Source organism: Leptodactylus fuscus, chromosome 1 (assembly GCF_031893055.1).
Source record: "Leptodactylus fuscus isolate aLepFus1 chromosome 1, aLepFus1.hap2, whole genome shotgun sequence".
NCBI lineage: Eukaryota > Metazoa > Chordata > Amphibia > Anura > Leptodactylidae > Leptodactylus > Leptodactylus fuscus.
Genome location: NC_134265.1, coordinates 110,881,209 through 110,904,329, shown reverse-complemented (window position 1 = coordinate 110,904,329; position 23,121 = coordinate 110,881,209). Strand labels below are relative to the sequence as shown.

At 41.6% G+C, this 23,121-nt stretch overlaps 1 protein-coding gene across 5 annotated transcripts in view; it reads left to right on the top strand.

Moving 5' to 3' along the window:
* Nucleotides 1–6,450: 6,450 nt before the first annotated feature.
* KLHL22 (kelch like family member 22) overlaps nucleotides 6,451–23,121 on the top strand; it is a 28,087-nt gene continuing 11,416 nt past the window's right edge. The window contains exons 1-6 of one of the 5 annotated variants that reach the window (XM_075275612.1): nucleotides 6,451–6,893; nucleotides 9,038–9,116; nucleotides 13,686–14,007; nucleotides 16,129–16,294; nucleotides 19,610–19,834; nucleotides 20,510–21,003. In XM_075275612.1, the coding sequence (XP_075131713.1) occupies nucleotides 13,787–14,007; nucleotides 16,129–16,294; nucleotides 19,610–19,834; nucleotides 20,510–21,003 (1,106 nt within the window). In that variant the 5' untranslated portion in view covers nucleotides 6,451–6,893; nucleotides 9,038–9,116; nucleotides 13,686–13,786. The remainder of the gene's footprint in view (nucleotides 6,894–9,037; nucleotides 9,117–13,685; nucleotides 14,008–16,128; nucleotides 16,295–19,609; nucleotides 19,835–20,509; nucleotides 21,004–23,121) is intronic. The other 4 variants (XM_075275633.1, XM_075275626.1, XM_075275620.1 and 1 more) reach the window with 4 other exon arrangements.

Here is a 23,121-nt window from a genome sequence, read left to right as displayed (position 1 = left end):
TCCCGGTCATGTGACATCACGCAAGTAGGCCCGAGAGGAGCGTGGAAAGGTAAGTAACACTGTTTTTTATGTTCCGTTACCTCTCCTGGGCCTCCGATCATTATACTCTGAGGTCTGGAAGGACCCCCGAATATAGTCGTGCTTGTGGGGCCCACGGCATCACTTACTGATCCCGGCCCCTGCCAGGATCGGTAAGTAAGTAGGGCCCGTTACCGGCTGGAGTAACGAAAAAAAACAGCAGCGGCTGTCGCTGGGCCCCTAATGTCCCAGGCCCTGTGGCAGCTGCTACCCCGGTAGTTACACCACTGATACTGATGAGTCAAAAGACAGAAATCAGGAAACACTGGAAAATTTTACGTTTGGCACTGCCATTAGTGGTCACTCCCAGAAACCTTCAAGCTGCAGGTGAGTGTCCCCTTAGGGTCCATTCACACGGAGGAAAATGGTGAGAAATTTGGTGTGGAATTTTCCACGCTGAAAAAAAGCCTCCCATTGATTTCAATGGGTTCTGCTAGCTTTTTTTTTTTCCACTAGCGGAATTTTTCATGGGCAGAATGGGGTAGTAAGAATCACCTCAGCCCAAGATATTCATTATAACTCAATTTTCTGTTGTGAGCTTTAATGGAAATCTATGCCACTTCCTGACTGCCACAGATTTCCATTCTGCTGCAGGGTTGTCTGGCCTATTTACTAATAGGCCAGATCTTCTTCATAAATCTCTCTAGTTTCCTGTGCATGTTGGGGCCTTTATTAAGACTGGCATACGATAGGCCAATCTTTAAAAAAAAAAAAATCTTCCCCAGTATCCTCAGAAGTGGAATTATAGCTGAAAGCATTCATGGCAGCCTGGCCGAAATGGAGAAGAAAAAAAGAGAAAAACTACTATCAGAGAGGACATCAGCTATCCTATCTATGACAGACCAGTGCTAAATACTCCTGCATGGTCTGTAGTGCTGAAATTAAAGGGCTTATACAGGAAAAATGTTAGATTTTAAGTGGGTTGGGGGGGGGGGGGGTTGGAATCTTATTCCCCTTTCCCCAGTGCTGTGGTGCCTCCCAGCGTGGTCTGGTTCTGCTGGTCTGTTGTTGTCTTCTGCCGAAAGTCCCCACCACACGTGACCACTGAGGCAAAGGGCATGTGGCATCGCTACCTGTGACCTGGGGTCTTTTCCTGAGGTTGCGCCATTTTGAGGCCCATTTTCCTAGGATTTGCCACTGGACTTTATTTACAATGCATTTGCACCTTTTTCCCCAGCTATTATGCTAGGCACAAAAAAATGGCACAGATGCATTCCAGTATTTGGATAGCATAAACAGATCAAGGCAATCTTTTTAGCAGTATTGCATGGGTGCCACCGTGTTGGTGACAATTGGCGTCACCCTGGAGGCAGCAACCCATTGTTATGATAGCCAGGAGCCTGTGGAAGACTTTTAATCAATGTAGTTCTCTTATAGTAGTTCTCGTACAAAACATATTAAGATTTTCCTCATTAATATTGTAGATGGGCCAGGAGTACTTTTTAGTTATACCATATTGGGGAATATCTAATCCTTTAATCTATTATTATTCAAATTTTTCAGAGAGGGTAAACAGAGAAAAATTGTGGTTTAGCTCTTTTGATTTTTTTCCTGCTACGATGTTCGCTGTATGGGGAAAATATTTTTTTAGCGCCGCCATATTTAAATACTCAACATTAACCATACTATTACGGGTACGTAATAAGGGTTGAATATTGATAAGTTACTCTTATAAGTCATCATTATATGAGCTAACACCTAGGACCCCACAGATGTACTCGAATGAACACTGCGGCCTCTTCACTGAATACCAGGCATACATTCCACACATTACATCACTTGAATGGGACTGAGCTGCAACAGGCCATGTGACAAATGAACATTATGTCACTGGCTTTGTGACATGGTAGCAGCATTCACCCAAGTCCGCTGCAAACTTCTGATATCAGACTCCTTCAGATCAAATATTGATCTGTCCTAAAGATGTCATCAATATGTAAATCTCAGAAAACCTGATTTAGGCCGAAGCCCCACATTGCGGAAACGCAGCTTTTTTGCAGATTTTGCTGCGGTTTTTTGAGCCAAAGTATAAGAGCTTCCTATATATTTCGTACTTCTGACTTTGGCTCAAAAAACCACAACAAAATCTGCAACAAAAAAATCTGCGTTTCCGCAACGTGGAGCTTAAGCCTTAGGCTACGGCCCCATGATGTGGAAACATAGCTTTTTTTTCTTTTAGCCAAACCTAGTAGTGGGTACAGTAGGAATGTAAAATATATAGGAAGCTTCTTATACTTTTGCACTTTCCATTCCTAGTTTTGGCTTCAAAAAACTCAGTAAAATCTTCAGCCACATTTCCGCAATGTGGGGTCTCAGCCTAAAGGGGTATTCCCATCTCACACAGTCACAATTGAGGTAGTAACATACATGCTCCTGAAGTGTTACCGATTTCAGATGATATCCCACATGGCATGAGTTATGTCCCGGGTAATAAGTCATGAAACAGGGAGCAGTTTGCTCTAGGCCTCATCATTCAGCTCCTGCCTCTGCTCCCAGTAGATTGGAAGCAAACAAGGTTATGTAGTGATGTCACTACATTGTGCCTGCTGCTCTCAGGCCGACAGCAACAGTGAATCTGCTGTGAGCAGGTGAGGTGTTTATTTATTGGGTCACAATGAGGGGAGCCATTATACTGTGGAGGCCAGGCCAAAGTAAGAGGGCATGATATTGTGGGGGCCACTAAAGAATGAGAATACAAAACAATATAGGCAGGTTGAAAGAATGGCTTATGATACCTAAATTTATCATGGCACCCTGTGTGGCACCACAGATTGTCCCTCTTTGAGCCCTCTGAATAGCGGAGGTGCAGATGTAGATTGAAATGAAATGTTATTGAAAAACATTTTTCATTGACCTTTCATTGTTTTTGTTTTTTTGTGATAATATCTCACACTGCAGCAGTTTAACCAATAGAAGAAATATGAGTCAACTCTGCTACATCTGTATCTATATTTCATGTCCTGAGCACCATGCTGGGTATTATGGATAAATCCATTAAAAAACCTACAAAGTAGCAGGGGCCCGATAGGTGCTACTATGGTTATTCCGCCACGGCCCATAGGACTCTAATTGTGGCATTTTCAGAAAATATTTTCCATCAGAACCTTATTTGAGAATGTAAAGGGAACCATAAAACCCCCCAAACAGTGCTGCCTTATCCTGAGTGACTTTGTCTCCTACCTAGCCCTGTCCTAGTGCCAATCTTTTATCCAAGACCAGCATTTCTCCAGTCTCTGTCATGGGCCAACACATCCATTCTTGGTCCAGGGGCTCTTTCTCAGAGAGAAGCAGAAGTGTCGTAAGAAGTGAAAATTCTACAAGGCGAGGAAGAAAACAGAGCGCTGCTGACACCACACCTGGCCTGTGAGTGACAGCGCTGCTCACGCAGTTGTGAGGCAGCTCATTCTGTTCTTCTAACTTTATAGGGTTCTGACTAAATACTATGCTCCGTAGGGACCTGGTTCTCTTCTTAGTGATGGGAAATTTATTATTTTATTTTTTTTTAAATGTAGATTGTGAGCCCCACATAGAGCTCACAATGTACATTTTTCCCTATCATTATGTCTTTTTTTGGAATATGGGATGGAAATCCATGCAAACATGGGGAGAACATACAAACTCCTTGCAGTTGGTTTTATGCCCTTGGCGGGATTTGAACACCAGGACTCCAGCGCTGCAGGGCTGCAGTGCTAACCACTGAGCCACCGTGTGGCCCCCAGTGATGGGAAATATTTGTCTCAGTGTGTTGCTAAGATCACACCACATGACCCAAAAGACAGAGAGCCTGTTTCGTTAAAAAAAAAAAAGTTATCCATGGACCTCATATATGAGGTCTATCAGGGTTCCACTGGTTTTATACTGAAACTGGTGGATAGAAAAGTCCTCCATACAGGACTTTTCTCTCTGCTCATTTTAAGCAGAATCTCCTACAGAGACTCCAATGCCCATGTGCGCCTAGCCTGAGCTGTCTAGTTCCCCTTACTGGTAAGGACCTTTTTGTCTCCAAGTGGTCAAGTCCTGATCTGAAGTAGTATTTATCCATCTCACAGTGATTTGGCTACTGAGTAAGGACCTGGTCTTATCAGTGATGGGAAACAATCAACTCTAGATGAGCCGTCTATTTCCCAACATTTGTAGGGACAATTTCTGCCACCTAGTGGTCATGTCTTGAACTGTTATAGTACTTAGCAGCTTCATAGCGACTTGGCTAAGCCCCATTCTCTGTAAACAACCCTTTTAGTGACTTGGTTCCAGCTACCGTTTGTAAATATCACAATAAAGATTATTAGATAATAAGACACCATTTATGTTTATTATTTCCAAAAATTGTTAAAAGGGGCTCTATCAGCAAAATCATGCTGATAGAGCCCCACATATGCGTGCATAGCCTTTAAAAAGGCTATTCAGGCACTGTAAAAGTTAAATTAAACTACCCCCCCCCCCCCGTTTTAAAATAATAACTTAAAAAAGAATGTTCTCTACTTACGGAACGTGCACCCTGGGCGGGCATCTGGGTGTGTCTTCATCTTCTTCCCCGCCTCTTCTTCCTCTGACGTCTTCGGGTCCCATCCTTCTTCGGCGCTTGCTCGCGGACACTGATAAAAAAAAAAAAATAGCCCGGGCGCATGCGCAGTAGCACGCGGCTTCTACTACGGCTACTGCGCATGCGCCCGAGCTATTTTTTTTTTATCAGTGTCCGCGAGCAAGCGCCGGAGAAGGACGGGACCCGAAGACGTCAGAGGAAGAAGAGGCGGGGGAGAAGATGAAGACACACCCAGATGCCCTCCCAGGGTGCACGTTCCGTAAGTAGAGAACATTATTTTTTAAGTTAATATTTAAAAACGGGAGGGGGGGGGGGGGGTTGTTTAATATAACATTACCGATGCCTGAATAGTCTTTTTAAAGGCTATGCACGCATATGTGGGGCTCTAGCAGCATGATTTTGCTGATAGAGCCCCTTTAAAATCAACACTAAAACATTTAAAAATGTTTCTCAATGTACTATGTAACCGCATGATTGGTGGGAGATACATGGCAACATCTGTTAATGTCATATCACTGCTAAATTGCTTGATATTGTGATCATTGTTGCACAATCTCAGTATTGTCTTATAATCAGAACTTTACATAGCAATATAAAAAAATTCTTTGAAAATGTAGTATTTGTCACAAATCATATCTGGCTATTTTCCATGTATGATACACTTAGAAGGTTTCATACAGCTGAGGTCCTTTTCAGTAATGAGATTTATTTCACATTATTTAAATGAGCAGTCTGGGGCACAGGGGGCAGCTCCTTTGCTCCAAACTGCTAAACTCTACACTCCTCTAAGGGCTCATTCACACGGCGTAAGCATGCCACTCATTTAGACATGTATACACGTGTCCGAGGGTGGCGTTTCAAAACAGAGCCCATTGATTTCAATGGGAAGCGCGTGTATATCGGCATATACGCGCGCTTCCCATTGAAATCAATGGGCTCTGTTTTGAAACGCCACCCTCGGACACGTGTATACAGGTCTAAATGAGCGGTGCGCTTACGCCGTGTTAAGGAGCCCTAATACACCCTCCCTTCTTTGGGAGACAAGGCCAGGAAGCAATGCTGAAATCTCACTTGGCCCCATGTTACTGCATTCACACCAGCAGTATGGAGCATAGCACTTTGGCGCAATGGAGCCGCCCTTAGTGCACCAGATTGATCATTTGTATATTGGGAAATAAATGAATATCTCGGCTAGAGAGGCACACATTTTTATGGGATAAAAGGTGTTTCATTGAGGTGAGCCTAAACTAACTGTGTCGCTGGTTTTATAGGCTTTGCCCTGCTGACAGACTCCCTTTAAATAATACTATTAAAAATACAATTCATTTACAGCATGTGAAAACCAACAAAAATAGAACTTATTCAATTGTTTGACGGTCTGTGAAATAGCCACATTCACATACATTGAATTTAATACTGCCATGTGATGTATTTAAAAAAAAATGTCACATGACCATTATTCACCGTGGTGTGAAGCTAGGCTTACTAATGTGAGTACTGTATACTACTTAAAAGATTCCTCCATTCTTCATGCGCCTCCAGATGCTCTGACGTATGGTCAGTGCCTGGAACACGCACAAGCAGCCCACACTACTACATCTTACCATATCCCCCACAAGTATAAGGCCTGCTATCCCCTACATTTCAGCCCCCACAGTGTCACAGCATTGCACCCCAGTTCACTGAGCACCCCAAACCCTCCATGTTCCTCCACTGCAGGGGCTACAACTTTTCTTCATGTGAAAATATCTTCTTACAAGTAATCACACGCCTTCCCAGACACGTGACTCTTGAGAATGTCATGTGACCTTCTGACGTCAGAAGGTCCTTACCGAGAACAGTATTTCGCTTTTATCATTTCTACAGTGCGATGTGAGTCGCTGTAACTTCTCTCTGCAGTCTGTATACAGGATGACGCCATTTTTGCGGAAGTGACCCTAATGCTCAGGTATTGGTTGCCAGGTGAGAGGATCTGCGCAGGGCAGAGGTTATAACGTCACCTGAGGAGAGAGCTGAGCCCGGGTCACGTGACAAGTCCGCACAGGTAGCCGCCAAGCCAGTGTGGGCGGGGCCTTGTAGCTACACCTCAGGTACCCTCCTATGGTAGTGACACAGGAGTCTATGACATGAGGGAAATGCAGAGGACTGCTGTGATTGGACTGTGTGCAGGAAGTGGCACTGCCAGCCTAGCTAGTATACAAGACTCATGACACAAGGCCACAGTTATATTTAGTAAGGAAGTCTTTCCCATATCAGGCTGCAATGACACCAGGTGGGTACAATGTGGTGGCTCCTGTTACTGGACCTGTCACTGGTTATGCTGATGGCTCTGTGTTGTTAGTTCTTAGGTGGATTTTGCTGATTTGCTTTTCTTTCACTTTGTCTAGTTAGTGTCCTCTTACTTTCTTTCTCCTTTCACTTTCATCTTGATACTCTTATCATTATTGCTGTATATACTTGTATATCACTGTTACTTCACTGATCACGGTTTACAGGTCTATACTATATTCTATAGTTATTATCGGTAATAGTCATTTTATTTAGCCTGACCTATTCTGCAGATCTGTAAAGTACATGACAGGTTGATACAACATACATGGATAATGTAGAAACATACAGATTGTATGATATAGTTTGGCACAAAGGCTTCGTCCCCCCCCCATTAGCAGATAAAAAGGAAATTCCCTTATTTGGCCCCCGCACTGTATAATGCCCCCTTTACTGACCTCCTCACAGTGTAACAACCACTTTACTGGCTTCCACACTGTATTATCCACTTTATTGGCCCACACATACTATAACGTCCCCTTTACTGGCCCTCACACAGTATATTGACCCTTTTAGGCCACTAACACATAATATTGCCCTCTTCTTTTTGGCCCCCACACAAATGATATGTTAGCCTTAGATTTAACTCCTTTTTAACAAAAGTTTCAGGTTCAGGTCAAACCCAAAGCTTTTTGGATTCATCACCTACTAAGCACTATTATAGTCTATGGCTCCTCAGGCCCAAGAGTATAATAAGGACAGGCACGGCTAGTTGAGGAAAAATAACAAACACTTATACTTCCCTTCTCTCATCTCTACTGGGCATCTTTGTGGCATCTGGCGGTACCCAACGTCATCTTCAGGCTTCAGTCACTGTCAGCAGGGGGCACCACTGAGGCCCAATCACAGGCCTCATCGGTGATTCCAGGATGTGTCATGGCAAATGCAGGACCGAAGAGCCTGAACAAATTTGTGGGGGACCGCTGGATGCCTAGCAGGAGAGGGGAGTATAACCCTTTGCTGCTTTTACTCACCACCCTGTTGCCGCACTAATTTGGCTGCTACCTATCGGATTATTCTAATTTGTAGCAGTCACCAACCGCTGCACTAAAGCGCCCTCTGGAGGGAGAAGTGGAGGCCGAACTGCACAGGAGTGGTGATCGGTATGTAGAATATTGTCCACTACCTGTTGGGACAGTTTAGGCCAGAAGTGTAGCTTCCTGGCATGTTCGACCCTCATGCAGAAGAAGGTCCACACCATAGTGAATTGGAAAAGTGGCCCCATTTTGCCCAGGACTCACGGCTCCCTACACAGATCCATGATAATACACAGGCATGTCTATAGGGCCGTAGAATATAATGAGTCAGTGCGCTATGTGTGAAAAACACAGCTAGTAGACTGACATTGCAACTGGTTTAAGCCTGTCTTTTCTTCTCTTATCTCTTGCGCTTCCTGCTTATATCTCCCACTCCCCTCTCTATAGAAATGATTCATCCTGCAGTCCACCTCAAGACAGATATAGGAGAGTTTTTCACTGTGAAAGTCATTTTAGTGGAAGGGGGTGGAGCAGGAAATCATCTCTATAACGGCAGAAAGAAGTATTTCTCTTTGTTATATATGATATATTACAGATATTCATGTAATGGCCTGTACTATGTAAAGTTTGTTGAAGCAACAGTACTGATTTATAGAGGATCTTTCAGTTCTCTTGACATGTCCATTTAAAGAGGACCTTTCATTCCTCCTGAATGTGCAGTTTGATATACTGCAAGAAAGATGACAGTGTGCTGAATTCAGCGCACTGTTGACTTTCCTGATATGTGCCCTGTGGTGGAGATGTCGGTGCCATTAATTTCAGCACTGATATCTCTCCACTGTCAGAAGAGAGGGCCTTTCAGCCTAATGTCATCAAGTGACTGTACTCTAACATAGCCCTGTACTATAAATACTATTATTTATATTATCTCACATCATGCACAACTGTAAGATGCATAGTCTGATATCAGCAATAGTCCAGAAGTTGGAAGAGATTTCAAGCGAAAAGGGAGTATAAGACTAGGCAGAATCCAAATCCATATCAATAATATATTATGAATAATCAGCTGTTCACTAATATTCTTTTTTTCTTTCTCCCCTTCACTTTCTAGTTTTCTGCAACTGGTCTCTGATCATCAGTAGAGCCACCAGTGACAGAGAAAATGTCCACCACATGAAACTTGCCTGATGGTGCTCAGTATTCCTGGTTCTCCCTTTCAGTTTTATTAGTCAGGATGTCACAAGGGGGATAAGCAAAAATGCTCTCACAGAGTAGTACTTTGTAGTACCTTCTTAAATAAATCAGAACAAATGTAGTTGCCTTTATAAACCAGTGGAGCAGGTTCTGTCAGGTTCTAGATTGTCAAAGCACCAGCGTCCAGGAGAGACTTGTGAATGGCGCCCCTAGTGACAATCCCAGTGTGTTGTAAATAAACTAATATCTCTCTAGATCATTGATTCACAACCTGCGGCCCTTAATCCTGTTCTGTGCAGCCCTCACCCATATCTGGCACACCTATTTAGGACTCTAGAGAGGAAATATGGCTCTCTCCATTATACTATATGGCGGTTATGAAATGCTTGGCTGTTTACATACCCTTATAAAATTACAATAGAGAAAGCATGCACATCTCAATTCTTGTTCCTGAAGTGGCAAATCAGGGAGCAGGGGACACCCATTCTCTGGATAAGAATACATTGTAGAAAGATCATCATATATTTATGGCATACATTATAAATATGCCAGATGGGAACTCCCCATTAAGTTTAACACCGACACTTGGGAAAGGTACCATCTAACACTTTGCAGACTCTCAGATTTTAAAACAAGGCAGGAAGCCTTCATAATATACTTAAGGAGGATCTGTCACCAATTAGAAAATGCTAAATAAAATACAAAAGATAGTTTACATGTAATCTTCCAGGAGCCATATCTTATAACAGATTTTAAAAGGAAAAACACCAAATTGATCAGTGGAATGGCGAGAATTTTATTTAGCATATATAAATCACTTGTAGTGAAATAGGAACATGTGATTGCGATACTTTGTCCTGAATTTTGGTTTCAGTTATTGACACATCAGCAATACTGATTGGATTGGATAGTGTAAAGTGATTGACATAACCTTTAGCCAAAGGAAGTGTGAGATATGAGGGTCTGGATGCAAAATAACTGAAATAATCGATTTGAGCAAGTTCAACTGACTTTTACAGTCCTATGAAAAAGTTTGGGCACCCCTATTAATCTTAATCATTTTTAGTTCTAAATATTTTGGTGTTTGCAACAGCCATTTCAGTTTGATATATCTAATAACTGATGGACACAGTAATATTTCAGGATTGAAATGAGGTTTATTGTACTAACAGAAAATGCGCAATATGCATTAAACCAAAATTTGACCGGTGCAAAAATATGGGCACCTCAACAGAAAAGTGACATTAATATTTAGTAGATCCTCCTTTTGCAAAGATAACAGCCTCTAGTCGCTTCCTGTAGCTTTTAATCAGTTCCTGGATGAAGGTATTTTGGACCATTTCTTTCTACAAAACAATTCAAGTTCAGTTAAGTTAGATGGTCGCCAAACATGGACAGCCCGCTCTCAAATGATCTGAAAACAAAGATTGTTCAACATAGTTGTTCAGGGGAAGGATACAAAACGTTGTCTCAGAGATTTAACCTGTCAGTTTCCACTGTGAGGAACATAGTAAGGAAATGGAAGACCACAGGGACAGTTCTTGTTAAGCCCAGAAGTGGCAGGCCAAGAAAAATATCAGAAAGGCAGAGAAGAAGAATGGTGAGAACAGTCAAGGACAATCCACAGACCACCTCCAAAGAGCTGCAGCATCATCTTGCTGCAGATGGTGTCACTGTGCATCGGTCAACTATACAGCGCACTTTGCACAAATAGAAGCTGTATGGGAGAGTGATGAGAAAGAAGCCGTTTCTGCACGTACGCCACAAATAGAGTTGCCTGAGGTATGAAAAAGCACATTTGGACAAGGCAGCTTCATTTTGGAAACAAAAATTGAGTTGTTTGGTTATAAAAAAAGGCGTTATGCATGGCGTCCAAAAAGAAACAGCATTCCAAGAAAAACAAATGCTACCCACTGTAAAATTTGGTGGAGGTTCCATCATGCTTTGGGGCTGTGTGGCCAATGCCGGCATCGGGAATCTTGTTAAAGTTGAGGGTCGCATGGATTCCACTCAGTATCAGCAGATACTTGAGAATAATGTTCAAGAATCAGTGACGAAGTTGAAGTTACGCCGGGGATGGATATTTCAGCAAGACAATGATCCAAAACACCGCTCCAAATCCTCAGGCATTCATGCAGAGGAACAATTACAATGTTCTGGAATGGCCATCCCAGTCCCCAGACCTGAATATCATTGAACATCTGTGGGATGATTTGAAGCGGGCTGTCCATGCTCGGCGACCATCTAACTTAACTGAACTTGAATTGTTTGTCCAAAATACCTTTATCCAGGATCCAGGAACTGATTAAAAGCTACAGGAAGCGACTAGAGGCTGTTATCTTTGCAAAAGGAGGATCTACTAAATATTAATGTCACTTTTCTGTTGAGGTGCCCATACTTTTGCACCGGTCAAATTTTGGTTTAATGCATATTGCGCATTTTCTGTTAGTACAATAAACTTCATTTCAATCCTGAAATATTACTGTGTCCATCAGTTATTAGATATATCAAACTGAAATGGCTGTTGCAAATACCAAAATATCTAGAACTAAAAATGATTAAGATTAATAGGGGTGCCCAAACTTTTTCATAGGACTGTATATTTCAGGCCCAGTTCACATTTGCGTTCGGAATTCCATTCGGAGAGTCCGCAAGGGGTCCCCGGGAACAGAATACCGACCGCATTGACAAGTGGTGAGCTTATGAAAACACAGATCCCATAGACTATAATGGGGTCAGTGTGTTTTCTGCGCGGTGTCCGCATGGAACATGCCAAGATAAAAGTACTTTATGAACTACTTTCCTCTCCGCATGACTCTTGCGGACACCGCACGGAAAACACAGACCCCATTACAGTCTATAGGGTCCGTGTGCTTTCATAAGTTCACCACTTGTCAATGCGTTCGGTATTCCATTCAGGAGGTCCCCAAGCAGACTCCCCAAATGGAATATTGAACGCACATGTAAACCAGGAATCAGATCACTGTAAAAATGCAAAAAACCTAATTAAACATAACTTTAATTCTATATGGGTAAAATGTGGTTATGTAAGAAAATAAAGCATTATATACCTAACATGAATTCCCACTAAGGGCTCGTTCACATCTGCGCCCAGCACTCCGTTATACAGGTTTCCGTTTCCTGCATAAAACAGAGCAGGATATGGAAACCTGCAGGAGTCTTTCTCACCCATTCATTTGAATGGGTGAGAGAGATGTCCGGCCGTGAACGGCGGTGAGCGTTTTATGCTCTCTGCTGCGAAACCGGGTTTTTTAATCCGGACACAGAGTCGGACATGCAGTACTCTGTGTCCGGATTTAAAAAAAACGGTTTCGCGGCGGAGAGCATAAAACGCTCACCGCCGCTCACGGCCGGACCCGGTCTGTGGTTTCCGTCTTCTTGCATGTAGAAGATGGAAAGCATAGAACAGAGTGCTGAACACAGGTGTGAACCTAGCGTAAGATAGGAGAAGTAGACCCTCAGTGATATATTCACCAAAAATCAATCATGCTACTACCCCAGTGTTCCCACATAAGATTTTTGGTGCTGTTCACTTCACATTTGAAACATTCGTTGAGGAGACACATTTGGACACAGGCCACAGGCAAAATGTGTTAAAACATGTTGCTCAACATCCCCATAGACCTCTGTTGGTAAAACAGATGTCAAAAGTGCATTCATTTCATTTACCTTTAGTACGTAATAATCCGTTGCAGTTACTGGACAGAAAAACAAGGGTTACAACGCCTTATACCAAAGTAGAAGTGCTTCCTTCCCTTATATTTTCCTTTCCTTTTGGATGGCTGTTGGATATGTTTAAAAAAAAACAAAAAAAACAGCAAAACCTGCAAGAAAAAGAATTCCCAAAGGCAGATTTGAAATATTTTTGAGGGTACAGTTTTGAAAATGGGGGGATTTATCGGGTTGTTCTAAAATAAAGGCCTTCAAAATCCCCTTTAGAACGGAAATGGTCCCTAAAAAATGGGTTTGGGAAATTTTCTTGTAAATTTGAAAAATTGCTGTTAGACTTGTAAGCCTTCTAACATCCAAAACAAACCCAAGCACGACTCAAAGATGATGATAACATAAGGCACGTATATGGTAGATAATATTTCTTAACTAATTTGGTTGGTATAACTATCTGTCTAAAAAGCCGTTCATTTCACATTGCAAAACAAATTTTCACCAAATTTCCTATTTTTTTTTCCATAAATGAATGCAAAAAATATTGACTAATGTTAACCACTCACATGAAGGACAATATGTATTAAAAAATCATGTCCTAGTAATTGCCATATAAAGTGACACATGTCAGATTTGAGAAAATGGAGCTGTTTCCTTATTGAAGCTATCCAGTTTCTGCTATTGATGTGTCACACTCCAATATCACAATTAATGTAAATGAACGTTGTCGCATTGCAACAACCTTGAGGTTACAGAAAGTTGTAGAAAAAAATATCAGTGTTGCTGGGAGACACCATGATCTTTGGATGCACATCCAACTTGTATAGTAAAGTTATTTCAGGTTACACGTTACCTATTTTCACGGTAAACTTTTCTTTCAGAAATATCTGGGATTTAAGGTCAGAGAACTGGTCTCATCCTTTTCATATGGATGAGGTACTGACAGAAGTTCCAGATTTGGGTTCAGAATATTTCTGCAAAAATGGCAGAGGACCATGAAGTTGTGAAGCCTAATAATGTGCCCAAGAAGCAGCCACTTCCTCAAAACACTATATATAGAAGCACCCAGCATTCACAGACTCTTCTGGATGGTCTTGTTGGGCTCCGTAATGGAGGTATATTATTTGATGTGGTCCTCAAGCTAGAAGGAAAATGTGTGGAAGCCCATCGAATCCTCTTAGCTGCATCTTGTGATTATTTCAGGTATAGTGGATTTTTTCTTCTATAAAGACCGTCTTACAGTTTATTGCTCTTGTTTGTCTTACTTGTTTTCTGTAGCGATTACTTCAGTTTATAATTGGACCTTGTTTCACAGTGAATTGAATAAAGGGATATCCCATCATATATGCCCTTACTCTAAAATCGGTGCCATCCCATCTTATATCCCATAACTCTATGATCAGTGCCCTCTGATCCTTAGAATAAAAGAACCACTGTGTTCAACTGTTTGTCCCTGTACAGTTGCAGCTGGCCCTATTCACTTGAGGTCCGATCCCCGCCAATTATAAAGTGTGACATCTTAGCCATCACATTATGAGATGGGAATGTCCCTTTTAATACTTGATATTATTACTGCAAAATGTGTCTATTTAAAAGGTAACCTCACTTATTTTGTACCCATTTTAAATGTGGATGGGGTCTTTAGAAAATCCAAACACAGTCAATGAAACTGTTATTTTATTTATTTTAACTATTCTATGATTGTCATGGTCTATTAATGTTAATTTATGGAGAAAGCCATTACAATGTGGGCCCACTTATCTTATGGGAAATAACCACTAGATAGGTCTGCCACATGGATAGGTCTGCCATGAGGCGACCTATCCATGCTCCTGTCCATCCTGTTTAGGAGTGTGTATAGTTAAGTAGTTATATACTGTGTGGGGGGAGGGGAGGGCTAATATACTGTGTAGGGGTTACATACTTTGTGGGCAAAAAAGGGTGTCATATACTGTTTGAGGATTATATATTGTGTGGAGGCAAAAGGGGTTATATACGTGTGGATTCCAATAAAAAGGAGGCCATATACTGTGTGGGGGCAATACTGGGGGTCATATACTGTTTGTGGGTAAAAAGAAGAAATACACTGTGACGGGTCCAAAAAAAAAATGAGGCTATATACCATATGGAGCCAAAACAAAAGGGGTCATGTACTATGTGGGGGCCAAAAAAGGGGGCCATACACTGTGTGGGGGCAAGTAAAGGGGGTCAAATACTGTTTGGGGGTAAAAAGGGGCCATACTGCGTGTGGGCTCCAAAAAATGGAGGGCCATGTTCTGTGTGGGGGCAAAAAAATGCATCCATATTATGTGTTCCCACGTTACGTGACATCACTATGTTCTGTCTTCGGCCTGAAAGTACCCAGTATTCTATAGCTGGGGAGTGCTGTGGTCAAAGGCAGAACAAATCTCTATAGGGATCACAGCAGATCCCCTTGTGAACTGGGCCCCTAAACCAGGGGACCTACTGTCATCAGGTGTGGGGAATTGAATACTTATCTATTTTTCCTGAAAAGCGCTGATGTAGGGCTAACCTGTGCGCCTCTATTAATATCTTTCACGTCATGCTGTCTCCTGCTCTATGGTGTCACTCGCAGTACCACAGTGCAAGTGACAGGATAGCCAGCAGGATAATAGAAGAGGTGCACAGTCCACATCAGCACTTTGCAAGAAGAAGAGGTAAGTATTTAATTCACCTGAATTGTGTGCCCAGACCATATGTGATGTAATTTGGGGTGGGGTAAGGAGAACTATTACCTGTGGGAGTCACCTACTGTATATCTATGTTTGGGACTGTTACCTGTATGGGGAGATAATTAGGACACCATTACCTAGGTGTATTAACAATATCTTAACATCAGCCTCATGGTTGCCTTTAACAGGCTATAAATGTAACTACACATAACTTATACAGTTATCGCAGAATTACTAACAGCCCTTTGAAGACATAAGGCTGATGTGGCTCTCGGCGAAAATGAACTTGACACCCCTACGCTAGAAGGTAGACTCTATGAAAAATGTCATACATTCAGTCCACTAGATGCCATAGCCACTACACTGGAGTGCTGCGACCACTCGGGTGGGTGATTCTGTCATCAATGTCCCTACAATTACCGGAGCAACAATTGGATTGTGAAGGTGCCCAGACTTGCCATGGCTGTACTCTGTTACACTGACTATGAAGCAGCGGACGATAATATTTTAAGTTCCCTAAAGATTGTCTAGTAATACAGTAATTCCGATAGAAGATGTGATGGTATCAAAGCTGATAACAAGCTAGCAGTGCCTAATACTCATGTATACAATTCTTTAATTGTGTTTTTAGGGGGATGTTTGCAGGAGGCTTGAGAGAAATGGATCAACATGAAGTGCAGATTCATGGTATTACTTATAATGCCATGTGCAAGATTTTGGATTTTATTTACACCTCTGAACTGGAACTTGGTATTCACAATGTGCAGGAGATACTTGCAGCAGCTTGCCAGCTTCAGGTGCGCACTAAGCAATATTTCAGAATTTAAGGGGTACTTTAGTAATTATAAGTTATTCCTTATTCTTTGGACCCGACTGATCACAGGAATAGTCGCTCCGGTCATCTCTGTGGGACTGCCAAAGAGAAGCTGAGCGCTAGCTCTTCCAGTCAGATGGAATCGAATAGAACAGCAGTATGCATACACGCCTGCCAATCTATTTACATGAGGCACAAGTTTATATTGGTCAAAATGGACTATAAGTGGTCAAATATCTGTAGGTGTAAAAGCACCTACTCAAAAGTAGTAGGATGGTGAAACTATTGACATATAGAGTAGATAACAGACTATACAATATAGTATAGATGAGCACCTACAGCTTCAGCTCCAAATGACTCTTTTTTTTTTTTTTTTTTGTAATGTAGATTTTGGGGTTCAAGAAAGCCAACATCCATGAATATTAAATATGTATGAATACATTTTATATCTAGGCCTTGAACCAGAGAGTAAATCTACTTATCACCAAGGTTCATAGGTTTCCTTCTAAAACTAAATAATTTTAAACATAGATAAACCCTCATACTCATATAAGTTGGGAAGGGACATAAAAATAATAAATCAGTCCACAAATGGCTTAATAGGTGAGTCTTTCATATCTAGGACCCAGAACAGATCCCTAGGCTCTAATTCAGCAAGCAAAGGCAGTCATATATACAGTGTTGGCCAATAGGATTGCCCCCCCTGCAATTCTGTCAGTTCATGTTCTTCCAGAAAATGATTGCAAGTACAAACCCTTTGGTATTAATATCTTCATTTATTTTGCTTGCAATGAAAAAACACAAAAGAGAATGAAAAAAAGTCAAATCATTGATCATTTTACATAAAACTCCAAAAATGGGCCGGACAAAATTATTGGCACCCTCAGCCTAATACTTGGTAGCACAACCTTTAGATAAAATAACTGCGAACAACCGCTTCCGTAACCATCAATGAGTGTCTTACAATGCTCTGCTGGAATTTTAGACCATTCTTCTTTGGCAAACTGCTCCAGGTCCCTGAGATTTGAAGGGGGCCTTCTCCAAACTGCCATTTTGAGATCTCTCCACAGATTTTCTATGGGATTCAGGTCTGGACTCATTGCTGGCCACTTTAGAAGTTCCCAGTGCTTTTGTCTCAAACCATTTTCTAGTGCTTTTTGAAGTGAATTTTGGGTCATTGTCCTGCTGGAAGACCCATGACCTCTGAGGGAGACCCAGATTTCTCACACTGGGCCCTACATTGTGCTGCAAAATTTGTCGGTAGTCTTCAGACTTCATAATGCCATGCACACGGTCAAGCAGTCCAGTGCCAGAGGCAGCAAAGCAACCCCAAAACATCAGGGAACCTCCACCATGTTTGACTGTAGGGACCATGTTCTTTTCTTTGAAGGCCTTTTTTTTTTTTTTTTTTTCCTGTACACTCTATGTTGATGCCTTTTCCCAAAAAGCTCTACTTTTGTCTCATCTGACCAGAGAACATTCTTCCAAAACGTTTTTGGCTTTCTCAGGTAAGTTTTGGCAAACTCCAGCCTGGCTTTTTTATGTCTCTGGGTAAGAAGTGGGGTCTTCCTGGGTATCCCTCCATACAGTCCCTTTTCATTCAGACACCGACGGATAGTACGGGTTGACACTGTTGTACCCTCGGACTGCAGGGCAGCTTGAACTTGTTTGGATGTTAGTCGAGGTTCTTTATCCACCATCCGCACAATCTTGCATTGAAATGTCTCGTCAATTTTTCTTTTCCATCCACATCTAGGGAGGTTAGCCACAGTGCCATGGGCTTTAAACTTCTTCATGACACTGCGCACGGTAGACACAGGAACATTCAGGTCTTTGGAGTTGGACTTATAGCCTTGAGATTGCTCATAATGCCTCACAATTTTGCTTCTCAAGTCCTCACACAGTTCTTTGGACAGAGGTTGAGTCAACTTTAATCCATTTCAACTGGCTGCAAGTGTTATTTAGTTATTGCCACCACCTGTTAAGTGCCTCAGGTAAGTAACAGGTGCTGTTAGTTACACAAATTAGAGAAGCATCACATGATTTTTCAAACAGTGCCAATACTTTTGTCCACCCCCTTTTTTATGTTTGCTGTGGCATTATATCCAATTTGGCTTTTTGACAATTCTTTTTGTGGTTTTCCATTGAAGACAAATTAAATGAAGATAATATTACCAAAGAATTTGTGATTGCAATCATTTTCTGGAAGAAAATGAGTATTGTCTGATAGAATTGCAGGGGTGCCAATACTTTTGGCCAACACTATAGGTGGATATGAAACGAAGAGGTTATAAGTCTCATACTATTAAAGTCCATCAGTCAGTAAAACCAAACCCAGTCATGTCTCTCCGTTTCACCATCTCTTATATCACTCACCTTTAGTCAAAGATGTTATCCTAATGGGTGAAGGAATCGTAAATGTCGATGTGCACAAAACTGTGGTGAAGGTTGGGGATGGTGTGAAAAGCATGACATACCTGCTGGTCTTTACTGAGGTCCCTGAGTGGCTGTAGTGGTCATGTGTTGTCACTATGACATTACTCCTATAACCCTGTAAATAAAGACTGATGGAGAGCAGCAGAGAGGTCAGTGATGTGTATTTTGTTATTTTACACCATCATTTTCCTTTGCTACCAGTATGACCCGTCTTGGACAACCCTTTAACCAGTAAACACATTTTCACCTGTTTATATAATAACAATGTAAATTGAAATGTTAAAGATCCTTGCATGATTTATCTGGCTTCAGAGCAGGAATCATGCCACTATTTATTGCTGGCTCAATATCTACATATAGCTTTTCATTCTTGAAAATGTCATCTTTGCACCAGAAACTTAATGAAGAAAAAAACTTTAAGGCTGAAGCCTCATGTTGCGGAAACACAGCTTTTTCTTGTTGCAGATTTTGTTGCGGTTTTTTGAGCCAAAGTCAGTAGTGGCTACAAAAGTAATGGAAGATATACAGGGAGTTCTTATACTTCTCCCTTCCGCTCAATCCACTCCTGGCTTTGGCTCAAAAAAACGCAAAAACAAAATCTGCAACAAAAAAGCTGTGTTTCTGCAATGCGGGGCTTCAGCCTAAAAGAAAAAAAAAAGTTGGCAGTTGTCAACAATGACATCCTGCAGAATTCAGTGCACCAGACTATAATACAGGTTAACTCTAAATCAGTACAAATAAAATGATATAATCACAAAGTTTTTCAACATTTCTGCCAGTATTAGTGGCAGCCAGTATTACTCAGCTCAAGCAGAGTTTCTAATATACCTAAATTATTCTTGGGCTTTTTTTGTTTTCTCAGATCTCTGAAGTTATCAGCTTCTGCTGCGACTTTCTTAATTCCTGGGTGGATGAGGAAAATGTTGTGGAAATGTATAAACTGGCTGATCTATTCCACTTGCACCAACTCAGTGAAGAATTGGACTCTTTTGTACTTAAAAATTTTATTACATTTTCACGCACTGAGATATACAGGCAGCTTCCTCTAGAAAAAGTTTACTCTCTGCTTAGCAGTAACCGACTAGAGGTAAGTTTTCAGAACATAACTCTTGATATGTTTCTTGTCCAGAAAGTTATCTACAATTAAACCTAAAAAAAAACAATTACTCACCTGTCCACCAGGAATCCAGCTTCAGGTAATACTGTATGTGACCGCTGCAGCCACTGATCGCACCCGTCATATGCTGTAAACAACCGTCAGGAGCAAGGAGGAGAGGCAGTGCTGGATTCCTGGGGGACACAAGAGTGATCTAGGGGGCAACACGGTGGCTCAGTGCTTAGCACTGCAGCCTTGCAGCGCTGGAGTCCTGGGTTCAAATCCCGCCAGGAATCCCAGCCCCATATGGAGCTCACAATCTACAGTTAAAAGGAAAAAAAAAAAGGGATTTTTTTTTTTGTTATTTTTGGTCATTTGCAGGAACCATTTTATATTGAAACCGTGATAGGGAAAGTTGCGATGCAGAAGAGAGCACTCTTTTTAGGGATGGAGCATTAGCAAACTATGTCTTGAGCTATGTTTGTGTATGAGTAAAGATACTGATGATTCAGTTCACTGTGCCATAAGCTGTAAGCAGAGGGCATATCTAGATGGAGAGAGATAGGAGATGTGGGCTGAGGAGGATGTACGCTTAAACAAAAATAGAGGGTTGAATACTTATACTTCTACATTAATCCTATGTATTGCATTAAACTTGTTTTTCAGGTAGGCTCAGAAAATGAGGTTTATGAGGGGGCTTTGCTCTATCATTATACTGCCGAACAAGTAGAAACAGACCAGGTGAGCTTGTCTGAGTCTCCAAAGTTATTAGAAACTGTTCGCTTTCCTTTGATGGAGATGCCAGTGCTGCAAAGGTTACATGACAAATTGGGACCATGTCCCCTCAAAGTGACAGTATCCAATGCTTTGGAATATCACAAGAATGAAGTCATGCAGCCAGTCCAACAGGGGTCCCACACACAACTGCGTTCTGAGTTCAACTGTGTGGTGGGGTTCGGAGGCATGTATTCTACCCCTTATACTGTACTCAGCGATCAAGCCAAATATTTGAATCCTTTGATCGGGGATTGGAGACCACTGACTGCCCCTCAGGCACCTCGCATGTCTAATCAAGGCATTGCTGTCTTCAATAACTTTGTCTACTTGATTGGGGGAGACAACAATGTGAGAGGGTACCGTGCAGAAGCGCGATGCTGGAGGTGAGGGCATATTCCTTTCAGCATTTTATATGCTTTTTTTCTAAATTACTAGGTTATTACATGTCAATATTTCCATTTTATAGAAGAACAGTGTTACCACATTCCCTGGTTGTGGAGCTCCGTGGAAGATTCTTCAATCTGAATTACAGTGTTAAAAAACAATGGTAAAGACTATGTGAAGATGTTTAACTTCATAGAAGATTTATTCAAGATATATTGTTTTGAATTCACAACAAAGTATAAAAGGTGATATTGATATGTCATATCATAAAGAGTGCTGAATATAGCGGCTGAAATAGGCACTGTAAATTCACATGTCACATCCTAGAAAATGCCGCATATAGCGTCTGTATTTCCTTATTACATTTCTATAATGTGAAATGTGAATTTAATTATTTCAGCTGCTATATGCAGCATCTTCTATGATGTTATATATGAACATGAGCTGTTATACTTTGTTGTGCCATCTTCACATAGCATGTGCCAAAAACACTGTATTTCCATTTTATATTGATCATTCAGTTACTGAAAGACATTTATAGCACTATATTACAGAACAGTAGAAGTATTTCCTTTTGTAGTTTTCAGTACCTGTTAGTACTTTCACTGTGGCAGGTAAATATATATCGCCAATCTTCTAAGTCACTATATTTCTAAATATACTTACATGAAATTCTCATCAGATGTTGATAACCCATCCAGTCCACAAAGGCAAAGAAATCAAACCATAGTTGTCCATAAATGAAGTCATGTGTAATAATGAGAAATGACACAAGGATATGTATTGAACACACGAAGATAGGTGAAAAAAGCCATGGAAAGTCCTGACACCGGCTGAAATCTATCTGTAGATAGAAAGCAATCCTGACACTTAGTGACAAATAATATCAGATGGTGCCACGGATGGCCTATAAAAAGATGTCTCCTTACTAAGATGCCACACAAGAAACTGCACCGTAGCAGCAGCAGTAGTAGTAGTAGTAGTAGTAACAGCATGCTACTGCACATGCACCCACGCCATTTTTTTATCAATGGCAATTCGCGAGCACCTCAGGAAGACCGGACCCGAGGACATCGCTGGAAGAGGAGGCGTGGCTGAAGATGACATCGGACCCTGAATGCCCGCCCACCATGCACGATAGATAAGATTAACATATTCTTTTTTAGGGTTTTACTTTAAAACGGGGGGGGGGGGGGGGGTAGTTTAATATAACCTTAGCTGTGCCTGAATAGCCTTTTTAAAGGCTATTCACGCATATGTGGGGCTCTATCAGCATAATTTTGCTGATAGAGCCCCTTTAACCATAAACCGGCCATGACCAGGTGATCCCCCGCAAGATTTGAGACAGAAGAGTGAAAAGAATTATTAGAAGAATTGTCCAAGAAGCAAAGACCACCTGTGGAGAACTACAGAAAGATATGGAATCAACAGGGACAATTGTTTCAAAGAAATCAATAAGTAATACACTCAAACTCCATGGCCTGTATACACACTCACCACACAAGACTCCAATGCTGAACATAAAGCATGTTCACTATTAGGGAGTCTTCACACGATGTTACGCTCCGCTCATTCGGAACGTAAAATTTGTTCAGAATGAGCGTGTAAAAAGCAGCTCCCATTGATTTGAATGGGTGCTGGCATACGCATGCTACCCTTTGAAATCAATGGGAGGCTTATTTCCCTTATTGTTTTCAATGTGATACGCGTGGGAATAGGGAATAGGACCTGTCCTTTCTGATGCAGCCCAGACTGTCGGCCAGCACATGGGACCCTGAAATTCACGGTTGCGTATATGGCCCCATAGAAAAGAATGGGTCAGTGTGCTATCTGTGAAATACACGGATAGCACACTGACCCACAGCACGGTCCTTTTGCAACTAAAGCTCAGAGATCATAGAAGAAACCCACCGAACCTTCAGGGTTTGTGTGGGCCAAAATAACACCTGAGCAATGCATGAGAATAGTTTCTCCATAAAGGAGGTGTTTGAAGCTGTCATACCAAGTATTAAATACATTTCAGTAAGCTTGTTCAATACTTTTTCCTTGTGTCATTTCTCATTATTACAAATAATTTATGGAACTCTATGGCTTAATTTCTTTGCCTGTGTGGATTG